A 22,206-nucleotide genomic window follows, 5' to 3' on the forward strand; every position below is an offset into this window, starting at 1 on the left:
TCATCTACATTTTCAGCCATATGTGGTGCATCCTGAGGGTCAAGAATAGGCCTAACAAGTGGCTGGTCATACTGAAATTTGACCCTTTTATGCTCATGCTTTGAGGCACAATTGTTTTGAAGCAGCCTTGCCTCATTAAAAACAACATCCCGACTGTGTACAATCCTTTTGAGCTGAGGTAACCAAATCCTGTAACCCATTTCGCCTTCTTCACCATATCTCATGAAGAGGCCTTTAATGGACTTGGCATCTAGTTTGCTTCTCAACTCAGGTCTGATATGCACAAAAGCTTCGCAACCAAAAATGCGTAAGTGATCATATGAAGCAAGCTTGCCAGAACAAACCTCTTCAGTGATGTCACCTTTCAAAGACATGTGAGGGGATCGATTGCATATATGCACTGCAGTTTTCAAAGCTTCTCCCCAAAATCCATGAGAGAGATTAGCCGTGGACAGCATGCATCTCACCCTCTCACAAAGTGTCATATTGAATCTTTCAGCCACACCATTAGAAGAGGGGCTGTATGGCACAGTAAGCTCCCTCTTAATGCCCAAATTTTCACAAAATTTGTTAAATTCAGCACTTGTGAACTCTCCCCCATTGTCCGTACGCGAGCATTTCAGCTTTCTACCTGTTTGGGTGGTCACAAATGCATGAAATTTCTTAAACGCAGCAAAGGCTTCATCCTTAGATTTAAGCAAATAAACCCAAATTTTCCTAGGAGACAAAATAGCATGCACCTCCCATAGACTTAGTAGGCATGCTACATACATCAGATTGTACAAGATCAAGCACACAAGATTTACGAGAGACACCGGAGTAATAAGAACGCTTTACTTGCTTGCCATATTGACATTCATTATAAAAGTCAAGCTTTGTGCCTTTAGCATCAAGCTTGTTCAAAGTACAAAGCTTAGAAAGGCCCTTTTGGCTCATATGGCCAAGCCTCTTGTGCCATAACTCCATGTGAGAGTTTTTTTTCCGAGAAAAAGATCCTTCTATTAGCTAATGAAAGCTGCCCATAGGGCTACATCCACCTCTGCAAGAGAGGGCTACAACAAACATGATGGGGAGACTCTCCCAATGAAAAAACAGCATATATACAATGGGGCTAAATCAAGAGATGGGAGGAGGGAAAAGCCACACAGGTGGACAATAGTGCCATCTGAGCACCCCCTGGACCATGGAGTAAAACGGCCTAGGGCGCCAGAGACGAAGGAAAGCCTCGTGGCGCTCCCGCATGCGGTCGGAGCTGCCCTGTAGTCCCTCAAGCTGTCCTCTGAGAGTGTGGATCAGCTCTAGCCAAAAGTCACGAATAGTTTCCGCTGGTGGTACAGGGCGAGCCTCAAAGTTGCGGAAACAACGGGCCCGCCAGATGAACCAGAGACCTAGGCCGCTGATGAGCTCCCAACACTCCGCTCTCTCACTGCTCCACTCCTGTGGAGTAAGGTCTGTAGCAGGCTGGAGTGTAGGTCGACCCCCCTGTATCACTATCATCCTGCTGGTGGAAGATAGCTCAAACTGAAGTGCCGGGCCTGTGAGGGTGGACCAAGCCGCCGCCCCCCAAGTGTACTGTCGAGCCGTGGAGAGGGCAGGCATCAGCCGAAGAACTCGTAGCCACACCTGCTAGGCCGAGGGGCAGTCCCAAAGACAGTGTCGCTGACTCTCCACCAACTGGTCACAGGCTGTACATGCGGCCGAGAGACCAATATGTACAAGCCAGCTCCCTATTGCTGTGGCTCTGTGTGCAACCAACCACTGGAACAAGGTGACGCGCCTCGGCTGTCTGGAGTCCCACAGCCTCTGCCAAAGAGCTGCGAAGAACTCAACTGTGAGACCCTCCTCCTGCCAATGACGTGCTGCAGCGGGGCGGGCCTCTCTCTGTGCTGCAAGTATATGACGTCCAAGCCGAACAGTGTACTGAAAGAAAGGGACTCCTGGGCGGTCTGCAGAAGAGAATAGGTCCCTCCATAGCCACTCACCAGGATCCCACTGTACTCGTGCCAGTGGACAGCACTCCCAAGCCCATAGCCTCCAGTTTCCTGTCTCAAGAGCTGCTGGGTCAGAGTCTATGACGCAAGTCCTCCCACAGATGCCCACAACTCGGATCCTCTGGAAACAACACTCTGCTACCTGCGGGGCCTCTACTGCAACTCTCTGTAATCGTCCCCCACCCTGAAGCTCGAAGAACAGGGCTGGGACAGTCTCTGAGCAAGCCCTGACTGAAATGAGAACCTCCAGTCGTGTGAAGGCTCCCATCCACCGGGGTGCTACTGGCTCGAGAGGCATGAGCCAATCAGCTGGAACTGACTCTGAGATGTCCTGACACATGCTCTGAACCCCTCTCATGCCCTGTAGCTGGACAACCTGCACCTCCTCTGACAAACCTGTGAACTCTAGCCAGTCACCTAGAGAGCGCGCTGGACCTGCTGCCATGGGACCCCAAGAAACATGAGGCCTACTCCCAACCAAGTGGCCTCTCTGAGTGCTAACCATGGGGTTCCAGACGAGGGGCTGCCGTAGGCGCTCCTCCGTGCACGTCGGCTGCCGCTGCTCTAGGCCACGCCGCAATAGCTCCCAAGAACGAAGCAAACTCACAGCGAATCGGTCTTCCAGTCTCCTGCTCAAACCAACTCGGCGCAACTCTGTAAAGATCCATCTGGTCGAAGATTGCCAAGGGCCTCCTGACTGAGGCACCCTGGCACGAAGCCTCTGCAACAAGAACTCCTTCCAGGGCTCCTCGCCTGGAAGAAGTCCTCTGACGACGAACTTCCCAAGAAGGGCTCTGCTCTGCTGTGCTGGATCAATGATCCCAAGCCCTCCCTGCGAACAAGGAAGTGTGATGACCGACCAAGCCACCTTGGCTCGGGCAATCTGAGTGTCGCGACCAGACCAAAGGAAGTTCCTGATCAACCTCTCTACCTGGCTGATGCAAGAACTCGAGAAGATCCAGCAAGAAGGGATGTACCACATAGTCGCCAACAACACCTGGTTGGCAACTACTACTCTACCAACTAGCGAAAGTCGTGCTGAGCTCCAATGTAACAGCTTTCTCCTGATGGACAGGAGAAGAGGAGCAATCTGCTGCTCAGGGGACAAATCCAAACCAACCTGACAACCCAAGTACCGAACTGCAGTCCCTGGAGGAATCCACCTGAAACCCTCTCCTGGCATCCAATCTGGCACAGGAGCACTACCAACTGAGAAAGCCACTGTCTTTCTCCAGTTGATCAGTGCGCCCGATGCACAGCAGAAGGTCTCCAAGGCCTGCCCACATCTGTGTAAATTGGCCTCCTGGCCCTCTAAGTACAAGGCTGAGTCGTCGGCAAACTCAGCGTCCAGAAGCTCGATCTCCCCGTATAGGGAGTGCTAAGCCCCTCAAACCAACCTGCTGTGACACCAAAAATCTGCTCATCGCCTCCGCATAGAACAGAAAGAGAAAGGGGGCAAGAGGACAACCCTGTCTGACCGATCGTGTGAGCATGAAGCGCTCACCTCTACCTCCTGCCAAAAGCACTTGACTGTGGGCCTGCCTGTACAAAGTTGACACCCCTCTGATCCAAGCCTCTGAGAAGCCCATCCTACGTAGCGTGCCCTCTAGAAAGTCCCGGTCAACTCTGTCGTATGCCTTCTCAAAATCGAGAAGAAGAATCACAAGGTCCTCCCCACGGAGCCGTGCCAGGGCAGAAGCCTCCCAAAAAGTGAAGATGTTGTCAAGGATACTGCGTTCCTTGACAAAACCTGTCTGAGTCCCATGTATAAGGCTCTCCAAAAGTGGCTGAATCCTCAAACTCAGAGCCTTGGCAAGAATTTTGTAGGCTGAGTTGAGAATGGTGATGGGACGCCACTGTTGAATCTCATCCAAGGAGCCACCCTCCTTTGGAATGAGGTAAATCAGGCCCTCACTCATGCTATCCGGCATCACTCCTGTGTGTAGAATGTACTGAAAGGCACTACAAAGATCTGGGCCAAGCAGGTCCCAGTACTCCAAGAAGAAGGTGAAAGTCAGCCCATCCTCACCTGGACAGCTACCACGAGGGAGGGCCCTAAGAGCCGTGTGCAGCTCCTCAAGCTGAAGAGGTAACTCAAGCCTCTGCCGCATCTCCTCAGTCACAGGACAAGGCATCTGTGCCCAGACCTGCTCCCTGCATGCATCCTGTCTCTCTGACTCGGGCTCAACCGACAGTAGCTCACGGTAAAAGTCAGTAGCAACTGCACGCATATCCTCAGGCTCACAAACAACTCACCCATCGGGTCTCCTCAACTGATTGACCTTGGGATGCGAGTGCCGAGGTCCCACTGTCTGAAAAAAAACACCTGTCACTTTGTCACCCACCTGAGTCCACTGAGATGCCTGTCGGTGGAAGGCAAACTCATGGCGCCTCTCCTCTGTGCAAGCAAGCTCCTGTCGAGCCTACTGTAGCTGCTCCTCCAACCATGGACTGTCTGGATGCTGCTCCTGCATCCTCTGTAGTGAAGCAATGGCTCGTCTGAGACGCTGCTACTCCTCTCTCGCTGCAGCCCGTCGAGCCAAAGACTCCTGGAGAAAAAAAGTGGCTAAGCTGAGCTAGGCCTAAGGCCACTCTGTCTGCAGGAAGAGCCTGGCTGTCCATGCCCTCTGTCCAGAGAGCCTCTACCCTCTCTCTGAGTGCTGAGTCCAACAAGACCCGCTCTGGGATGCGAAGCATCCTGCTCCCACTCCTCTGCCTGTCTGCCACTGTGAGGATCATTGGTGCATGGTCCGAGAAGGATGTCTCTGCCACGATGCCTACTGATCCTCCCAAGTCACTGAAGTGGTCACTAGTGTAGAAGCGATCTATGCGCGATAGATTCACTCCTCCCACTCTGCGGTCCGATCTAGAGAAGGCAAGACTCTCTGGAGGCCTCACAAAGCCAGAATGCTGCCATGTATCCGAGACCCTCAAAGTCATACACAACCTCTCCCAAGCTGCTAACTCGACTCCATGTACAGTAGCATGGCTTCCTCCGATCCTGTCAAAGGGGTCCTCCAACATGTTGAAGTCCCCTCCTACACACCAATGGTCAACTTGTGGCAAGGACTCAACAATCTGTGACCAAAACTCTGCACGAGCACTCGCCACCTAGGGCGCATAGATGTTCAGGAAGCCCACAAGGCCACCCTGAACCTGCAAAGTAATCCACTGAGCCCTGCCTGGCACAATAATCCCTATGCCTACAATGGCCTGCTGCAATGAGTCCGCAATAGTCATACATACCCCACCCTAGATGCCTCCAGGTCCAAAAGCAGCTGACCAAAAGGTATCATAACGTCCCCGCAAAATCTGACCACATCGCCGAATGCGGCTCTCAGACAAATGGTGCTCCTGAAGCATAAGGAGATCAATCTCTCCTCCCACAAGGCAACGCTGAAGCTCCTGACGCAATCGGCCCCGCTGTCGCTGAAACTAGGGCCCACCTAATCCCTGCACGTTCCACGAGACAATCCTCATGGGGAGCGAGAGAGAACAGATACTGCCGCAGCAGCAAGACGGGCCATCTTCGAGGCAGGCTTGGATGGGGAGTAATCCGCATCCGAGCGTCCTCTAGATAGGCGAGCCTGTAGTGAGTGCCTGGCCCAAGCCCAAGCAGAGCGAGCCGTGCGCAAAGCAACCTCCTCTCTCCAGGAGTCCTCGTGAATGTATACATAGCAAGGCAAACACTTCGTATCAGCAAAAAAGTACACCACAATTTGCCTACATCCTGCTGAGTCTGGGGGTGTCATCGCAAACTTGGCCAGTGGCCACAAAGTCTGCAGCAAATCTGTAACTCCAAGTTCTCCCATGTGGTGAGAGAACTCGAGAACCTGTGTATGCAACCATCCCACCACTGAGTCGAGGGACCACTCTGTCTCAGTCCTGCCACATAGGGGGAAGGAGAAACCAACTGCTGAGTCCAAGGCCTCTGTCCCCCTAGCGGCGAGGAACAAAGCGTGGACTCTGAAGCAAGCTGCCTCGTGGTCTGCTGCGGAATCGCCAAGAAAACGAGTAAACCCGTAATCGAAGAAATCCCAGCGGCGTCGGAGGTCAAAGCTCGTCAAACCACGAGGGATAGCTGCAAGAGGAGAAGTCTGAATCTGCAGTGGGGGCCGCATGAAGGGCTGACCCTCTCTCGCTAGGCGACTCGTGGCGAAGGCGCTGCCAAGAGATCTCCTGGCCGCCGGCAAGGGTCCAGTCTCCTGAGCCGACTGTGGTACTGAAGCAGGAGGAGCGGGAGAAGGGGCTGGGGGGGGGCGGGGGAGAGGAGAAGCGGGGTGGGGCGAGGTGGGGAGTGAGCGGTAGCAGAGGGCGGGGGAGGGCATGAGGAGGAGGAGGGGAGATCGGAAGGCGGAGCGGCTGGCGAGGGTGAAGCGGAGGTGGTGGCTGGCGTAGGGGGCTCCTCCTGCTCAAGAGGACCAAAGCGGTTCCCCGTGGGAACCCACTGCTGCTGAGGAGGCACCTGGGGGCTACTCTGAGTGCCAGGCTGTCGCTGTGGCCCCTGGCGTCGACGGCCACGGGCCTGCTGCCACCCCTCCTCCGCTGGAGCCCCAGGCTCTGAGGGTGGCGCTGAATCTGTGCTCTGTGTCGCTGGCTGTGGCTGCGGCCCAGCCTTGGCAGGCTGAGGCTGAGGCTGGGGTGCGGGTCGTGGTCTCCTCCGTGGACAGGCCTTCGCTAGGTGGCCCATCTGTCTGCAAATGAAGCACTGGTTCGGGAGACCCGAGTACTCCACACTCTGTCTAAACCAACCCCCACTCACCCGAGGCAGAAGGATGACCTTCGGGAGCGTGTGGGTATCTCTGACCAAAACTCGAACTGAAGGGATGCCAGCCGCCTTGGCAGCTACTGATGCTGCCGTACGAGGTGTCTCCAGGACAGTTCCGATGGCGGAGCCAATCCTGGAGAGAAGTGGAAGGTACTCCCTCCGTAAACCCGGAAAGCAGACTGAGATGGGGATGTCCGCCTCCTCTACTAGCACATCCGAAGACGGGTCAAAACCATGTTGCCACTGTCGAAAGTGGGCGCGTGATGCTCGGATGGCCAATGGACTCATAGCTATGACCTTGGAGGCCATCTCGGAAGTCTCGAACTCAATCTGGTAGTACCCCCGTCCGAGAATCTGGACATCCAAGATCTTGCCCACCTCTGCGAGGAGGCGGGCCTGGAGAAGGTCTCGCAGCTCTCCTCTGCTGGGACGAGTGCCGAGAACCTTGCAGATGACAAAAGTCGCCTGCAAGCGTTCTACCTCTGTGGCAAGGCTCGCTTGCTCTGCCGGCGTAAGAGCAAGTCGAATGGTGGGCTCAGCGGGGTCAGGCGAGGGGGCTTCATTGGAGTCCCTCTGCGGTGGAGCATGAGCCGCCATCTGTGTCTGCTACTGGTAAAGAAAAGGCGGAGGATCGTCGACGAAAAAAAGGGGGGGAAGACCTGTTGGACCGAGCACGTCAATGGTGCTGGCGACGCCCGTCAAGCAAGAATGGAGAGGGAGAAGGCTAACGGTAAAAAGCAAGCGAGGGGGGCGGATAGCGGGAGGGGGCGGGCTGGCGTGGATGACTGCGGGAACTGCTTCGGGCTGGCTGGGCAGCAGGCAGCAACGGGGGGCAGCGCGGGGGGGGGGGGGGAGCGGCAGGGAGAGCTGGCTGAGCTGGGCAGCGGGCAGCTGCGGGCTGCCAGTGCAGCGGACAGCAGCAGGGGTAGCGCGAGGGGAAGGGGGCAGCGCGAGGTGGACAAGCAGGAGAGCAGCGCGAGGGAGTGAGAGAGGGCGATGGCGCAAGGGGGGAGAGGTGCGAGCAGCAGCGAGCCCGGAGTCTCAACTCCATGTGAGAGTTAATTTCAGCCAACGCAATAAACTTGCCCAACATGGCCTTTCCATGCATGCAGTAAAGTGTCCCTTTCTTTGTGCCCTTTACAATCAGCCTTGAGCCTTTAGTCATTTTTCATGATCCTCTCTCAAACAAGATGCTGTAACCATGCATATCCATCTGACCAACAGAAAGCAGACTCTTCTTGATTCCCGGCACATATCTAACATCATGCAAGACAGGCTCATTTGTGCCATCTATGGAGAGATGCACAGTGTCAATACCCTCAATGGAACATGCATGATTGTTTCCAAGGTATACATGGCCATGCTTGCCTGCATCAAAAGTAGAGAAACACTCCTTGATAGGAGTCACATGAAATGAAGCACCGGAATCAACTATCCAAGTCTGGGATAATGCATCATTGACAGTCAACAAAGCATCAATAAGATCACTCTTGGTGATCTTCATGTCTTGTGAATGAACATTAAGAGAGGCATCAAGGTCATAAGCATCATCATTTGACAAAGTGGCACACAAGATGTCCTCTACATCTGACAGCTCCTCAATCACAACACTAGAAGCCACATTGGCCTTCTCTTTGTCCTTTGAGCTGTCCTGTGCATTTGTCTTGACTTCCTTCTTCTCTTTCTTTTTGTCTCCACCATTCTTTTTCTGTTCTAACTTGGCTTTGTAGTACCTGCAATCGGGTTTCTTGTGACCTTTCCTGCCACACTGATAGCAAGTCACATCACCCTTGCCTTTGCTGGCATTTCCCCTTTCCTTACTCTTACTCTTACTCCTTTGTGCATAGACATTCTTCTTCTCTGTCCTGCCTCTAACCATGTTGGCAGAGCTGCCCTCTCCACCTGCTTTTCTCCTGATTTCCTCATTCAAGATAGAACCCCTAACACCATCAAAGGTCAAATTGGGGTTATTCGACAATGAAACCACCAATGTTTCCCATGAATCAAGTAAGGTCATAAGCAAGAAGATAGCTTTCAGCTTATCATCAAAAGGAGGCAAACCTGAATCCTGTAATTGCGACAAAGTACCTGTAAACAACGACAAGTGCTCTGCAGCGCTCTTGGACTCATCTAGCTGCATGCCAACAAGTTTTCGCATCAAATGCACTTGGTTGACAGGCGTTGTATTCTCATACATCGCCTTTAACTTATCCCACACATCAAAAGCATTTGTGAGACCTTTCAAATCAATGACTGTCTCATCGATCATGGCCATTTTGATGTATGTAACTGTCTTCCTGTTCAGGCTAACCCATGCTTCATCCGACATATCCTGTGTCTTTACCTGTTTAAGTGCCCCTTCACAATCCTTAAGAAATAGGATTCCCTGGATCTTGTTTTTCCAAAGGTCGAAACCTGTTCCATCGAATCTCCTAATCTCAAAGAGATTCTTCACATCCGAAGAAGATGAGGCCATAGATGCACGAATAAGAGGGATAATATGCTGAATTTTTGGGCAAAATGCAACAAAACCGGAGTATAACCTCACAGAAGTGTGCACTACAGCTCCAAATGGTCACAGGAGTAATTTGGGGCAAAATGGGTCAATTACAGCACAAAAAACAATTTCTGAAATTTCTGCGCAGGAAATTTCAGCAAGTGAATTTGTGCTCAAAAACAACAATGTTAGTTGTTTTTAGCCTCACAGGACGTGCATAAGGCTAATGCACAGCCTTTAGAAGCATGTATGAGCAAAAGTCCCAATTTGTAGCATCAATGCAGAAAATTGAGCCACAAATGGTCATACATAGCCAAAACTTGTCAAATGTGCATAAATTGCATCATTTTGCACTTTCCTCAATGTAGATGCATCAAAAATACACTTGCAAAAACCTGCGCAAATCTGAAATTTGCTGAAAGTACCTGTTTTGGGACCTGTTTTTCAGCAATTTCTTTGTTTTCGGGTAGTGGGGACCTAGTAAAGATGTTCCCTCACCTTAATACATGATTTGCAAAACCTGTATTTTTTCCTGTCATAACTTGTAATTTGCTGATTTTGACCTAATTTCAGTCTGTTTTAGGTCAATTTGACTAGCCAGGAGCCCTCTAGTGTCCGGGGACGAGTCCTTTGGCGATAAAATTGCAAAACTTCGCGTGAAAGGTGACCTCCTTGGCTGAAAATCAACGTTTGCAAGTTTGGAAGCAAACCCTAAATTTGCTCTGATACCAATTGATGAGTGCGCAGCAATGTGTGCAAGTGATAGAGCACGAGGAGATGTGCAAGACTTGAGCCTTGGAGAGGAGGCGATGGTGTGCAGAGATGGGCCGTGAGAGGTCGAAGTAGAAGAGAGAGGAGGCTGCACGATTCTTGTAAGGGGAATAAGTTGAGAGTGAATTGGGCTCTCATTCCCTTTATTAAAGTATAGGACCATTTTTAAGTTAGTGGCCAAGTTCAATGTGAACTTGGCCAAAGGTTAGTAACCTTTAAAAACTATACACAAAAGGGGTCATTTGGGTTGGCCATTTGAGCCTTGGAGAGGAGGCGATGGTGTGCAAAGATGGGGCGTGAGAGGTCGAAGTAGAAGAGAGAGAGAGAGGCTACACGATTCTTGTAAGGGGAATAAGTTGAGAGTGAATTGGGCTCTCATTCCCTTTATTAAAGTATAGGACCATTTTTAAGTTAGTGACCAAGTTCGATGTGAACTTGGCCAAAGGTTAGTAACCTTTAAAAACTATACACAAAAGGGGTCATTTGGGTTGGCCATTTGAGCCTTGGAGAGGAGGCGATGGTGTGCAGAGATGGGGCGTGAGAGGTCGAAGTAGAAGAGAGAGAGTGAGAGAGAGGCTGCACGATTCTTGTAAGGGGAATAAGTTGAGAGTGAATTGGGCTCTCATTCCCTTTATTAAAGTATAGGATCATTTTTAAGTTAGTGGCCAAGTTCAATGTGAACTTGGCCAAAGGTTAGTAACCTTTAAAAACTATACACAAAAGGGGTCATTTGGGTTGGCCATTTGGGCCTTTAACCCAACATCGTGCAGCAGACAGAGGCTTGTTTTAGGGTTCGTGCAGCAGTCAACAGGCTGTTTTTAGCTCTCTCTCTCTCTCTCTCTCATGGAGAACTGCTGCTGATAGAGTAGCAGGCTGCTCTCCAGCAGGTCACGAGCAGCAGATTCAACACCTTCAGCACCTGCAGCAACTGACGTGCCTACCCGCAGCAACAACATACCCAACTGCAGCTGCAGCCTTGCACGGCAATTTGTATCAGGGCAGCATGCATGCAGATCAATGAGACAACAATAAAAGCGCGACAAAACGATACGGATGTCAAAGTTGTAGCAAGTTTTTTTCAGATTTTTGGTTGAGGCCATAAATTAAGCAGGGTCAGAAGTAGAGACAGACTGCAAAATCGGGGAAATGTATGTGTATAAATGTGGAATAGACATGTATGCATAGTGTGGAGATACCTGTCTACATAAGGTGGATTTCGTTCCCTCTCTCTCTCTCTCTCTCTCTCTCTCTCTCTCTCTCTCTCTCTTTCTTATCTCATGGCATCCCCGACAGGGAAGAAAGCCACATTTATGGCCACCAACAAGCGGTTAGCAATCATGGAGAAGGAGATGAAGGAGTACAAGGTGGAGATGGAGAGTGGAAGAAAGAGAAGGCGATCTTCCTTCAATGGAAAATCAGCGAGGACAAGCTTCGAACTGACGAGAAAATGGAACTTCGGACTGAAATTGAAGAACTCAAGAAGCAGATTTCAGCCCTTAAGAAAGAGCTAGCCGAAGCAAGAGCCAATGTTGGACTTGAAGAGGGAGAAATCCAACCCTCAGTGACGAAAGAACTTAAGGTAATCAAAGAACAAATGCAAGCCATCAAGGAAGAGAAGCAGCAAGAATGGGTAGAGGTGATCACCAAAACCCAAAAGAAAGTGGATGAGGCAGAGAAATGGATTGCAGTCGCCAAGAAGGGCAAAGGAAAAGCGGTATCAAGTTTCAATCCCCACTCCCACTATCATCAACATGACACCTCAAGAGGAACAACGAAGGCGTACAAGGGGTTTACATGTGAGGGTCACCGGCCTTAAAGATAGGGATCAAGTCGACGAAGAAGTGAAGGAGCTCATGGTGCTAATGGGGATAGATAAAGCGACACATGCAAGAGCATGGAGAGTTGGCAAGAAAACTGGAGGCATGGGGGATACATCGAAAGAGAGGGCTCTCATTTTGCGCTTCCCCTCTATTGAGGCGAAGAAGGAGTTCTTGAAAAAGAGGCCCACCCTCAAGAAGATTGGGGTCTATCTTGGCGACGACCTCACCCTTTCACAGCTTGCCCATATGTAGGAAGTCATGTCAGAGATTAGGGCCGCTAGAGACAAGGGGAAGATAGCCTTTTACAGAGATGGTCGGGTGGTGATTGTAGAGCGGCACTCTACATGACGGTGTGAGACCTATGTGACCACACTGAAGATGGCTACTTGGAATTGTAATGGGTCTATGAGGTTGATGTTGGTGCCTTTGAGGAGAGTTTCAGTGACAGGGACATTGTATTCCTCTCTGAGACTCACCAGGCTCTTGGACAGCTCATGCCACATGTGGCGGGGTACAGATGGGAGACAGCCCATAGGATAGTCTCGAGATCTGAGCATGAAAGTAGAGGTTCAGGAGTAGCAGCAGTGCTATGTAGAGAGGAGTTACAACCACTACTACATATTGTACTGAGAGATGATCATACTAGCAGCTAGATACATGTGGGTGAGGTTGAGAGCTGACACAGGTCGATTTCTATACATTGCCATATGTTACTTCCCCCCCAGTACGTCAGTATATGCTGCATCCAGAGGCAGTCACCCTTCTCTATACTAGACGATGATATATTGGAGTTTTCTAGGGATGGTGATATCATCCTTCTAGGAGACTTCAATGCCCGAACGGGCAACTCTTAGACAGACTTCTATGACACTTCAGATGAGATGCTTAGGGAGCTGGATGTGGGTGAGTTGGGGCTTGACAGATGCTCACATGACAGAGAGCAGACAGAGTATGGGAGATACCTCACGGAGATGACGACTACACATGGGTTGGCCATACTTAATGGCTTACAACAATTTTTCGGAGCAGCAGGTTTCACATGCTTTCCACATAGACACGGGGCCAATACAGTAGACTATGTTATGACACAACCGAGCTTTATTCCTTGTATTCAGGATTTCACAGTGGGAGCCAGACCAGAGGGCGTAGCAGTGGATCATGCTCTCTTGACATTGTCCGTCTCATTTCAGTATAGTACAACAGAGACATTAGGAAGCAGGTCACATACCCGTTATACATTTACACCAGAGACTGACTCGGTTTATATAGAGGAGATTTGGGATTGCCTATGCACAGCTGGCCCATGCCTCTCAGTGGAGGAGTGCACCACTTTACTTGACTGAGACATTGCATGGTGGAGCATCAGAGGCATACCCACACACTCAGCCGAATCGGAGGCGACATTCTGGGAGCATGCCCTATGATAGTTGGTATGATGAGGAGTGCAGAGAGATGAGAGCCCAGCTTCAGAGGGATCTTCTTTTAGGAGTCATCTCTTACAGACAGTCTCGGATTGTTTTTCGACGCCTTGTGCGACAGAAGAAACGAGCTTACTTGGCCCAGATGGAGCGAGATTTGTATCAGTTGTTCTTGAGTAAAGACTTGGGAGAGGCATGGCGACTCTTTCATGAGCACTCCCCTCCCCCAGTGATTACTTTTCCTGATGTGTGGGGCTAGTATGCGACATCGTTCCTGGACAGGACCCCCTTCCAGATCCTAAAGAACCATGTCCACCTACGAGCACCTTCTTTACCACTGAGATGGTAAAGAGAGCCATTAACAGGTTGAGGACCGGGAGGGCATATGATCATGATGGTCTAGTAGCGGAGCACTTTATACATGCTAGGGATATGCTGGCCGAGGTTCTTGCAATATTGTTCAATCGGGTCATGTGTGAGGGATTACTTGAGACTTGGAGGTTGTCTATTGTGCCTATCTTCAAGGCAGGTGATCCTACAGAGCCAGGAAATTACCGCACTATTATGGTTGGACACATATTGGCACGGTTGTATGCATCTATTCTTAAGCAGCAGTTCAGTAATTGGGCAGAGGGTGAGGGTGTACGGACAAAGGGTGGCTGGTTTCAGGAGGGGTTTCTCCAATGATATTTTGACACTCTGAGCCATCATTGAGGAGGGCAAGTCACATGGGAGACGGATTTATTGTAGCTTTGTGGATTTCCACAAAGCATTTGACATGGTACCGCAGGCTGCAGGAGATGGGCGTGTCCATAGTGTTGATTTGGGGGATCATGGCTTTATACAGATCAGTGATGGGACATGTACACATCCCGGAGGGGATATCTGACTTAGTTCACTCCACTGTTGGGGTGAAACAGGGTTGCCCATTGTCTCCTACTCTATTTGGTATGTATGTTGATGAGGTGTCTGAATACATTGACAGAGAGAGCGATAGAGGTGCTCAGCTGGCAGGGACGTGGATCGCATTGCTATATGCTGATGATATTGTGTTAATCTCTGACTCACCTGAGGGTATGCAACGACATTTGGATGCATTACAAATTTTGCAGAGGATAGTGGATTGTCTGTAAACCTTGGTAAAACCAAGGTTATGGTGTTTAACACCACACCACAGTGGATCAGGAGATCAACACCTACTTTCACGTATGGTCATGATACTGTGGAGTATACAGATGCATACACGTACCTTGGGGTAGTCTTCACTGGGCCGATGTTTTCTTTGGTGAGAGCAACAGAGACTAGATTGACTAGAGCTTATGCGGCCTTGGGAGGCTTGGAGAGGATGTGTTCGTAGGTTCAGTTCTAGGAACCACGGACAAAGCTATGTCTCTTTGATACTTTAGTAGTCTCAGCTATGATGTATGGGGTTCAGGTATGGGGATCTTCTGTAGGCCAGGATGGTTGGAGACGTATGGAGAGGCCTTTGGTATCTATGATCTCTCAAGTCTCAACTAATTAGAGCCAAGGCCTCCGTACCTCACGCTATCATCCGAGCATAGCTAGCTGCCCCCCCCCTATGGAGATTGAGGCGCTTACCAGATCAGTCTCCTTTGTGCATAGCTTATGGGATACTACTAGAGACATATATGCTAGACTGGCCCTTGAGTCTTCTAGACAGTTAGCGCTATAGGGAGACAATTCATGCTGGTACGCACAGATGACATCATGGTTTCAGACGCATGGCTTCACCATGGACAGGATGCCCCCTTTCCAATACTCTCTTCAATCACCCTCGCTGTCTCTTACACGGGTGGAGATTACTAGACTCATTCGTCAGGACCTGATCCAGTTGGACACCAGGAATACATGGATAGACCCGCCTCAAGAGTTGGGCACGAAGATGGCTTTTTGTAGAGAGCATCTTCTCCACCTCACAGGAGATGGGTTTGTGATTCGACCCAGCTACATGGACACACATATGTCCCACGGTTTGCGTTGTGCCATTGGTCAGATACGCACATCCTCACATTAGCTTGAGATTGAGACTAGTAGATTCAAAGGGATACCAGCAGATAGCAGGTTATGCCACTTATGCCAGATAGAGCCAGAGATAAGAGTAAATTACATATGTCATTGCACAGTGTACTATGAGCACGGGGCCGTTTCCACTGCCTATTCAGAGAGGGTTTCGGTCCTTTATCTAGGGTCATGAGTTATGAGGATTAGAAATGCCTTGGACTATATCTACTTGAATTACATAGACATAGAGACACTTTACTGGGGAGAGCTAGAGAGAGACAGTCCCAGAGACAGATTACAGATTTCTTTTCACTAGATATGGGACAGCCAGAGGAGCAGCCACCACCGTAGAGCTTGGCCCAGACTCACTCGACCACTACTGGCACTCTTATCGACCGAGCATTGGAGCTATGGAGATCCAGACGACCACGACCGAAGAGAGGAGCTTCACAGCATAGACGGAGACCACATCAGAGGATTCGAGCTATACTCTCTCGACACTCATAATGCAGATGAGGATGGATCTTCACCATTTCTCCACCCCCCATTTTGTCATTGTTTCACATTCACATAGTTCCAGCGTATAGCAGTAGTATTTTGTTCTAGTTTCTTTTGTACCCAGACATGGTATTAGATTCACTACATTGTAACAAATTGGTCTCATAGGTCATTATGGCCTTTTGAAGTCGTTAATATAACATTTCATTTCATTTCTCTCTCTCTCTCTCTCTCTCTCTCTCTCTCTCTCTCTCTCTCTCTCTCTCTCTCTCTCTCTCAACCTCCGCTCCGTCCATCTACTCTATCAAGCGGCAAGCCTCTATCTACTCTCATGAGGAAAGCACGTTCGGGGTTTGATGTACCATTGTGGGCTCACCCCCTCCCTAGTTAGGCTTTAGCCTTTTTTTGCCTCTTTATCACTTGCCATTTTGAGCCCTTGAGGTATATACTCATCTACTTGTATTCGCCATAATGCCATCGATGTTTTATTGGCGTATTTTGCTATTACGAGTCATGTTTCTCATCTTTTTTGCTGCAAATTAATGTTCGAAGTGTTCTTAGCACTACGGTACATACATGTAGCTCCAAAAAATCGAGAAAAAATGTTTTTTTTTTTTTTTTTTTTGCCGTTCTAGGCCCATTCCCTAATTTCAGCCGACCCGACCCCGACCCCGACCCCGACCCCGTTCCCCGTTCCCATGCTTCTATGCCACCACATCCGAGTGGAGAACTCTACTTCACTCATCTGAGTGGAGAACTCTACTCTGCTGTGTCTTGTCTACAATTTTGAGTTATCTCTTTTCAGTTTCTGTAGTTGGTGTTTCTTGCATAGTTACAGGGGACGGGGGGGACGGGCCCTAGGGCCGGGGGGCGGCCGCAACCGGGCCGGGGACGGACGGGGACGATTGGATTTCTGGCCGGACGGGCGGGTCGCAAGGGGACGGACCGGGTCGGACGAGGACGGCCGGGAACAATGGTTTTCAGGCGGATAAAAATAGCCGTTTTTGACCGTTTTAAACGGTTGTTTGCAGCCCAACTGCCATATTTTGGGGGGGCTTGGCCCTTGGGAGGCTATAAAAGCCCCCTTGGGCCTCTTAATACTTATTCCCTCAAGGCTCAAGCTCTCCTCTCTACTCATAGCCTCATTGCTCAAGGCTCAAGCATGACTATACGCCGTGGCCCGTACGCTCTACACTCTACCCTTGAGTCTCCACTCTCTCCCTCTTCTGCCCACTTTGAAGCTCTCCTCTAACTCCTCTAACTTCTAAGCTCTACTCTCTCGAGTCTCTCCATCATGTCATCTCAAGCCAACTCCACTTCTCAAGCCGGTTCTTCTCGAAGGAGGCCCGCCGTGCAAATGTGGTCGTGGTGGGATGAAGTCGACTTTAGCACGCGTGGCAAAGGTGGCGGTGCAAGACCATGGACATGCAAGCTATGCCCATACAAGAGAACGGGTGGTTCAAACAAAGTGCGAGCCCATCTTCTTCATGAACCCAGTCACGAGGTGAAGTTTTGCCCTTGAGTAACTCCCGAGAAGAGGTTGGATCTTCTTGAGAAGCTCACGGTGTATGAGGTCGCGGAAGCGGCCAAGAGGGGCCGTTTTGTTGCCGTTGATCCCTCCGCCATGGTGACACCGCGAGAGCAAAGGGAAGCCAACCTTGACGACATCTCTCGAGGCTTCAAGAGCCATGCATCTACACCGTCCTTTTCCGTTCCGCATCGCCAAAGCACTCTCAACGAAAATTGGAATCCTAAATTGAAGGAAGAGGTGGATAGGTCGGTTGCCTGATTCTTCTTCCACGACCACATTGCCTTCCATGCTTCGCGGTGAGTTTCCCTTGGCATATGCACATTGCAATCTTCCATTTTGTATTCATAATGGGTTCTAACTTCTCGACTCTCGACTCTCCATACTAACACAACATGCTCTGTTTTGTGTGGATAGGTCTCCATACTTTCGAACCATGGTTACGAGAATAGGGGAATATGGCTCCTCTTATGTGCCACCTTCATCGGAGAGGCTTCGCACCACCCTCCTTGACAAAGAGAAGCTTGCCGTGGAGCAAGCGGCCCAAGCAACAAAGGATTTGTGGGAGACCAATGGCATCTCTCTCCTTGTAGATGGATGGAGCGACACCCGCAAGCAGTCCATCCACTGTGTGGTGGCCTACTCTCGGGGGGAGATGTACTTTGTGGAGTCACATGATGCATCCGATAGTGGCAAGGCCGCCGAGATGCTTGCTGCGGAGTGGACAAGCACCATAGAGATCACCGGCCCGGAGAATGTCATTTGTATGGTTGTAGATGGAGAGGTGTCAAATAGGGCAGCCGTGGCTATCATTGAGGGCATGTATCCCAGCATCCATGTCACATTTTGCATGGCGCATTGCCTCAATAACCTCCTCAAGGACATAGGGAACTTGTCATGGCTTTCACCCACCATTGGTGACGCCTCTCGAATTGTCTCCTTTGTGCTCAACCATCAAAAAGTGCGCCATGAATTCTCAAAGAGGAGCCACTTGTCCTTGCTCAAATATTCAGAGACAAGATTTGCATTCAATTGGCTTATGCTAGGCAGCTTGTCTACATGTGGCGGAGCCTTAAGGGGCCTCTTTCTCAGTGATGAGTTCCAGGCCATGCCGGAGTCTACATCAGCACAACAGGATTGAAATGCCAAGAATGGGCCGATGACGCCGCTTGGTGGGAGGAGGTGAAGACTCTTGACGCCATGGTCAAGCCTATTCTACACCTACTTTGAGTGGTGGATGGCTTGCAGCCATGCATTGGCAAAGTCTACGAAGCCATGGATCGGATGATAGAGGCACTTGAGAAGCTCGTGCCCGACCCTGTTCAGTATGCGGAGATTCATGGCTTGTGTGAGTCGAGGTGGAATGGATACTACTCTCCACTTCATGCGGCAACTTATGTGCTTGACCCTGAGTTTCAGGGAAGGCGTCAAGAGACCGACAAGGAGGTGAGCAAAGGATGGCGGCTTGCATTGGAGCGCCTTGAGCCTAGCAATGACATTAGGCGCAAGATTAGAGACGAGCTACTCAACTACAGGCAAAAGAAGGGCTCCTATGGATGTGTAGATGCACAACTTGATCGGAACAAGATTGACTCGGTTTTGTGGTGGGAGGACTATGGAGGAGATGGCCCACATTTGCAGCGCTTGGCTGTTCGTGTCCTTAGCCAAGTATGTACCACTAGTTGCTTGGAGCAACTATGGAGTGTGTACAGCCACATTGCCTCTAAGAAGAGGAATCGCCTTGGGGTTCAGAGGGCCAATGATTTGGTGTTTGTGAACGCTAACTTACGCATGCTTGCCAAGAGCGTCACACACAAGGCAGATCCCTTCACTGAGTGGGAGATGGCACAAGAGAATCCATCTATGGCCGATACTCTTTTGGAGGAGCTAGAGGAGGACTTCGAGCCTCAATGCGAGCCTCCCGAGCCCTCATACGTCGCTGACGACCTCGACTACGACGATGATATGGAGATTCGGCAGGCGAGCACTTCTTGAGTTTGATGATCATTGATCACTCGACTCTCGAGTCTACGACTCTACCTACTACATAGCCCTTTGTACTTTTTGTTATCCTTGAGGCCTCAGGCTTGTCCTAAGTCGTTTAGGCTTTTTGACTCTTGAGCCCTTGTGGCATGCACTTCTCATTTTGTATCCATCGATCATCGATATTTTATTAGCACATTTCTACCTATATGACTCGTGTTCTTTGGTCTATTTAGTGTAAATTTATGGTCAAAGTGCTGCTCTATGTGTGTGGCATGTGTGTAGGTCAAAAAATTCCAAAAAAACTCTTTTTTTTTTTTGCCGTTCCAACCCCCGTCCCTGTTTCCTGACTTTTGCCGTCCCGTCCCCGTTCCCGTCCACAGCCCGCCGTCCCATGTAACTATGGTTTCTCGAATAACTGATCACATCGTAGTTGCATAAACTTGCAACTCCTGCAAAAATCAGCCCTCAAATTAGCCAAAAATTTCTTTAGGCAGCATGACGCTTTTGATTATTTTTTATGTCCAGAACCAATATTGTCCTCTCGTTAATTCATTTCACACTCAACCTCATAACTGACTTTGTCCACATGTAAAAGGTTGTCCAAGGCCCTTTAAGTGACCCACACACCTTGGATTTTAGTGCTGACTCGCTCAAACACAAGCGACGTCCTTGGTCCACTCGCCTTGGCCTGCTTTACATTGGCAATGTTTATTTGTAGAATCTCTAGGTCTTGTCGGCTTGCCTGCTTCAAGAGCTTCGGGGAAAAAGAAAGAAAATAGAAACTAAAAGAACTAAAATAAATTGAATAGAAACCAAGATACACCTCCCGGTGACAGCTTCTGCTTGATAAGTTGTATGCTGCTACAAATTAATAGTTTTCATCGAATCAAAATCATCTTTGATTCAAGAATTTTGTAGAAACTGTTGAGCATGAGAGTTTGGCCAAGCATCTTCTACAGAACAACATACGTTCAGTACATGAAAAATATGGGTTGTTTTGGGTTAGGAAATGGATTCTTTAGTCTTGTCGTAAAAACCATGTTGCGCACTGTAATTTCTACGATTTACAGGCATCTCATGTGTTCTTTGTTTTGTTGAAAAGCTAACTGTTTAAATGTTGCAGCAATATATACTAGTTCTAGTGGCACATGGCAAGCAACAAGCCCAGGCTGTCAAGGATCTCGAAGCCTTCTTGGGCGACAGAAGTGAATCTTTTGTAGCCTGGTATGAGCTCCTGAGTTAATTTACAGCTGTGCTTGAGTAAGGGTATGATTAATTTGTGTGCTTTGAGGCCTTAAATACTTGTCTACGCTGTAAATTACAGGCTATGGGATTATCTGTGCTCGAACCTACATCTGCATGCATCTGTTTCAAAAGCACCAGTATTGGGTGGTAATGGAGTGGAGCATAAGGTAGAACAAGCAGACAGTGGGAGAGTAAAACTTGTCCAAGCTGATGTACAGGTGTGCGCCTGTGTAGCATATGGCGGATAATTGTATGCTTACTGAAAGAAAGCACCCCTATTGCCAGAGTGCAGTAAGATTTTCTTTCTTTGTCAAGACCTCAGGTAGTTAGGATTTTTGAATAACCGTTGAGCTTTCTAAATGTAGGTGTCATCTTTAGGAAACAAACATGGAGAGAAGAGATTACACACTTCAAACAATGCAAGAAATATTCCTGATTTGAATGATTCTCCTCCTAAAGTAGGGAACATGGAAATTGGAAGTGAAAGTGAGAAGGTTGGAGCAAAGGACAGAATTGCAGGTAAGCATTCTCAACATAGTGTCAAGCAACTGCATTCCTTCCACGATACCCAGATTCGCATAGAAAGAGAGAGGAGATCAGACGTAAAACATCATCGAAAGGTAAATTCGATTTTTATATAGGAGATGATTTTTCAGTTGGAAATGCCACATTACTAACAGGTTAAACTTATTTACTGTCTTATGCATATGCAGAGACATGCCTCTCCTGTATGTGCGAATGCCACCCGTAGGCTCTTGCAATCTGCTGTAAGAGAGGCAGTGGGACCTGTCACAGGTCTACTAAAATCTGGTTCAAAACGATTACGATCAGTTGTTTCGACTGAAGTGGGTGAGCTACAGGCTTTTTTTCAATCGAATTTTCTCTTCTTGGCCGTTGGTCTCTCTTATTTTAGCGAATCAATTGATTTAGTGGCATGCCAAGAATGCTGCTTGTCAATGTTTTGTGGCAGTTTGTCATTCTGATATTACATGTATTACCTGTGACATTTCATGATTCAGATGAGCTTGAAGATACGAGGGCATACAAAAATGTGGTCAAGGCTGATGATGTCGAAGACGAAAAGATAGCCTTACCAGCTTTGCCAGTATGTGCTAAAGGTGTTGCACCAACCGAACAGAATGACAATGGAGGCTTCATAGGTAGTGTATGGGATAGATTGGGTAGAACAACCAAGTGTAGAAAAGATGAGGGTATCCAAGGTGATATGGACTCTACAAGGATATGGGAGAGAAGGTTCATGAGTGAAGATACATACATGGATGAGGATGAAGATGGGAGAAAGCTCCCAGTGCACCAATCAAGGCTGTCAGATCTGGATTTAAATGAGCGAAATGGGCATGCAACGGAAAAGTCAATTGCTGAAAGGCCAGATAGTTTTCACCAAGATCGTCCTCGTCGGGTGCATGTAAAGGAGGCCAATGTTCTCAACCATACACGCTTTCAACATTTTCGAGGGAATGATAACCAAGAAATGGTTGTTGGAGTCCCTAGAAGTGTGGATAAGGAGTCCAAGAGAGTGTTGTATGCAAATGGACCAGTGAGAATTGTGGATACAGAAATCAGAGGAGCACAACATGAATCTTTGGCAACGCCTTCCTCAAGGCAGTTTGATTCCTCTGAAAAGGTTGTGACACTTTCTCT

General features: G+C 49.2%; 1 protein-coding gene across 2 annotated transcripts in view; it reads left to right on the plus strand.

Annotated features, from left to right (window-relative positions):
• Positions 1 to 22,206, plus strand: part of LOC147437678 (RNA binding (RRM/RBD/RNP motifs) family protein) — a 50,231-nt gene that overhangs the window by 23,768 nt on the left and 4,257 nt on the right. Inside the window, exons 2-6 of one of the 2 annotated variants that reach the window (XM_086487175.1) lie at positions 20,423 to 20,523; positions 20,624 to 20,762; positions 20,910 to 21,164; positions 21,258 to 21,393; positions 21,564 to 22,189. In XM_086487175.1, the coding sequence (XP_086343301.1) occupies positions 20,423 to 20,523; positions 20,624 to 20,762; positions 20,910 to 21,164; positions 21,258 to 21,393; positions 21,564 to 22,189 (1,257 nt within the window). Of the gene's footprint in view, positions 1 to 20,422; positions 20,524 to 20,623; positions 20,836 to 20,909; positions 21,165 to 21,257; positions 21,394 to 21,563; positions 22,190 to 22,206 lie in introns of both variants that reach the window. The other variant, XM_086487176.1, reaches the window with a different exon arrangement.

This window comes from Adiantum capillus-veneris, chromosome 17 (assembly GCF_014529385.1).
Source record: "Adiantum capillus-veneris isolate H3 chromosome 17, ASM1452938v2, whole genome shotgun sequence".
Taxonomy (NCBI): domain Eukaryota; kingdom Viridiplantae; phylum Streptophyta; class Polypodiopsida; order Polypodiales; family Pteridaceae; genus Adiantum; species Adiantum capillus-veneris.